The sequence below is a fragment of the Diorhabda sublineata genome, chromosome 11 (genome assembly GCF_026230105.1).
Source record: "Diorhabda sublineata isolate icDioSubl1.1 chromosome 11, icDioSubl1.1, whole genome shotgun sequence".
In the NCBI taxonomy this organism is placed as follows: Eukaryota; Metazoa; Arthropoda; class Insecta; order Coleoptera; family Chrysomelidae; genus Diorhabda; species Diorhabda sublineata.
In genome coordinates, this window is record NC_079484.1 from 13,873,007 (window position 1) to 13,875,682 (window position 2,676).

At 37.1% G+C, this 2,676-nt stretch overlaps 1 protein-coding gene across 1 annotated transcript; it reads right to left on the reverse strand.

Moving 5' to 3' along the window:
• Positions 1-1,507: 1,507 nt before the first annotated feature.
• Positions 1,508-2,110, reverse strand: LOC130450038 (uncharacterized). The gene has a single exon (XM_056788200.1). It carries the CDS (start codon positions 2,108-2,110, stop codon positions 1,508-1,510), a length of 603 nt encoding a protein of 200 aa, XP_056644178.1.
• Positions 2,111-2,676: the final 566 nt, after the last annotated feature.

Genomic DNA, 2,676 nt, shown 5'->3' on the forward strand with positions numbered 1-2,676 from the left:
ATATTTTTAAATCTAACTTAACAGCTAGTGCTATCAACAGTCTAAAAGTTGAGTGTCTCACTACTGAAGCAATGGTTTCGACATAATCAACACCCTCTTTTTGTGTGTACCCTTTTGGTACCAGTCGAGTCCTATACCTATTTTTATTGTCACTGTCACTTTTCACTTTGTACACCAATGTTTCATTCTCATTGAATGAATTAATCTCTTCTAACATGGCCTGCTCCCATTCATGCTTATCTGGCCTTGAAAGTGCTTCCTCTATGTTCCTTGGAACATCTAGGCTATCCTGTGCTTTATCACTTGTACTAGCAACATGTTATGTATTCATCAAAGACTTTCTTCTTCGGTTCTCTTTGAGATCTTCTTGGTGCTTCCAGTACAGTTGGCTCATTGGAAGGCTCAGCCAGAACATAGTCACTGTCAGCATCAGAGCTGTGGTTGTCGCTGTCTTCTACTGAACTGGAATTCTCACTTGGGACTTCTTAAAGTGTGCAGCACTACGTGACAGGTAATTGTGTATGCTGTTTCTCCATAATAGTCACGTCACGACTGACTATCACCTTTCTTGTTCCGGGGTTAAAGCATCTATATCCCTTTGTTGTTTCATCTTAGCCAACAAAAATATGTCTGATTGATTTCTGATTCCACTTGTTCCTATTGACCTTAGGAACATGAACCATAGCCACACTGCTATATGTATATACGAAGGTGATTGACTTTGGGTTTGATACCCGTCCACATTTCATATAGAGTTTTTGGGAGTTTTGAACATGCTGAACGATGTTTCAGATAACAGGCTGTATTACAAGCTTCAGCCCATAAACATTTACTCAGATAATCATCAAATAGCAGACATTTTGCTTTTTCAACAATTGTGAGATTGAAACGCTCAGCCATTCCATTTTGCTGAGGCGTATGGCAAGTTGATGTCTGGTGTATGATGCCAGCATTTTTTAAATATCTATCAAAATCACTGTTGCAAAACTCTCCTCCATTATCGGTTCTTAAAATTTTGATTTTAGCATTTTGCTGATTTTCGGCTAAACATTTAAAGGCTTTAATCTTACCAAAGGTCTCGTCTTTTGTTTTGAGGAAGTAGATAAAGCACATTCTGCTGTAATCGTCTATAAATGTCAATAAATATTTGGCTCCACTTATGGATGTTGTTTCCATGGGACCGCAGATATCACTATGGATTACTTTCAGTACTTTCTGTGCTCAACTACCTTCCTTTGGAAAAGGCAAACGGGCTTGCTTACCTTTACAGCACACTTCACAATTTTCTATTCTGACATGATCATTACATACAAAACCATTTACCATCTTGGCTGTCTTGTTCAGGTAATTTTCATTTATGTGGCACAAACGTTGATGCCAAACATTAGTGCTCGCTGCCTAAAAACATACTAATGTGTCTTTACAAACATCCAGTTTATAAACATTGTTGTTCAGACTAGCAGTTGCCACTAAAACATCATCTTGATTGAAAATATCACATCCATTATTATGAAAACACCTTGTTTCCGTTTCTAATTAATTGACACACAGATAACAAATTTGTGGTCAAACCTGGGACATATTGGACTTCTTTCAACAATATTTTGTGTGCTCTATCTGTGACTGTGTTCATTTCAACGTTACCAGCACATTCCACTTTAATTTTAGATTTGTTAGCCACCACAATCTCAGGCAAATCTGGATTCCTTTGATCTTTTAGCCATTGTTTAGATGCTGTCAAATACATACTGACGCCACTATCAACATACCAGTCGGTGTCTTTAAAATCTCCTGTAGTAAACACAGCACTTAATCCACCTTCAAATCTATTAGTATCGGGGCATTTTGACATAAAATATCCATTCTTTTTGCATTTGAAACATACAATGTTACTGAAATCCTTTTTGTTGTCACTACAATCAGCTATTGCTGAACTCGATTGACGTTCTCTATGACATTCAACATGGCTACCTCTGACGGAACCAGCTGATTTACCTTTGAAATTAGCTCTGTCGGCGCCCTCTCTGAACTGCTTGCGGAAACCTAGTTTGAAATTCCTGTTCGCCGCAAATGCACCGTTGTTACAATTATTGTAGGTATCTGTTTGCATGTCCAGCAGTTTAGCAGAAATCAGCAAACGCAGAAGTCCAATTTGTCGCATGACTTTCAAATTATTAACTTCGAAAACACTTTTTAATTAACTTTATTTCACACTAACTAATTATAGAATAATTACAATTTACCGTTGAAAACGACTCCTACAATTCAGGGCTTTCGAAGTAAACATGATATTGAATACCTGGTGAAATGAATTCTTTGATAAAATTGATAACATCTTGCTCCAGATTGTTTTTTGATATTTGTACTATAATTCGTTTCTTTTTCTCGAATAAGATTCTAGTTTTAGGTTTTGCCGGAAAATGTAAAACAGAACTAATTATTATTTGATTCTGTCCAGTGTTGACTGCACATTTTGCAATAGGGAATGTCTATAACCGGATTTTCATCAGAACTATAATGCATTGTAAGAGATTCGTTATCGTCTACGTTGTTTATCTCATCGTCGAGTTCATTTTCGCGGCCAGGGGTTATATGCTGTATTGCATGGTCAGAATCGTTGTTAGTTGAGTTCGTTGTCGGCGAAATTTCAGGGTCTAGATCAGTGTCTGGGTTTAT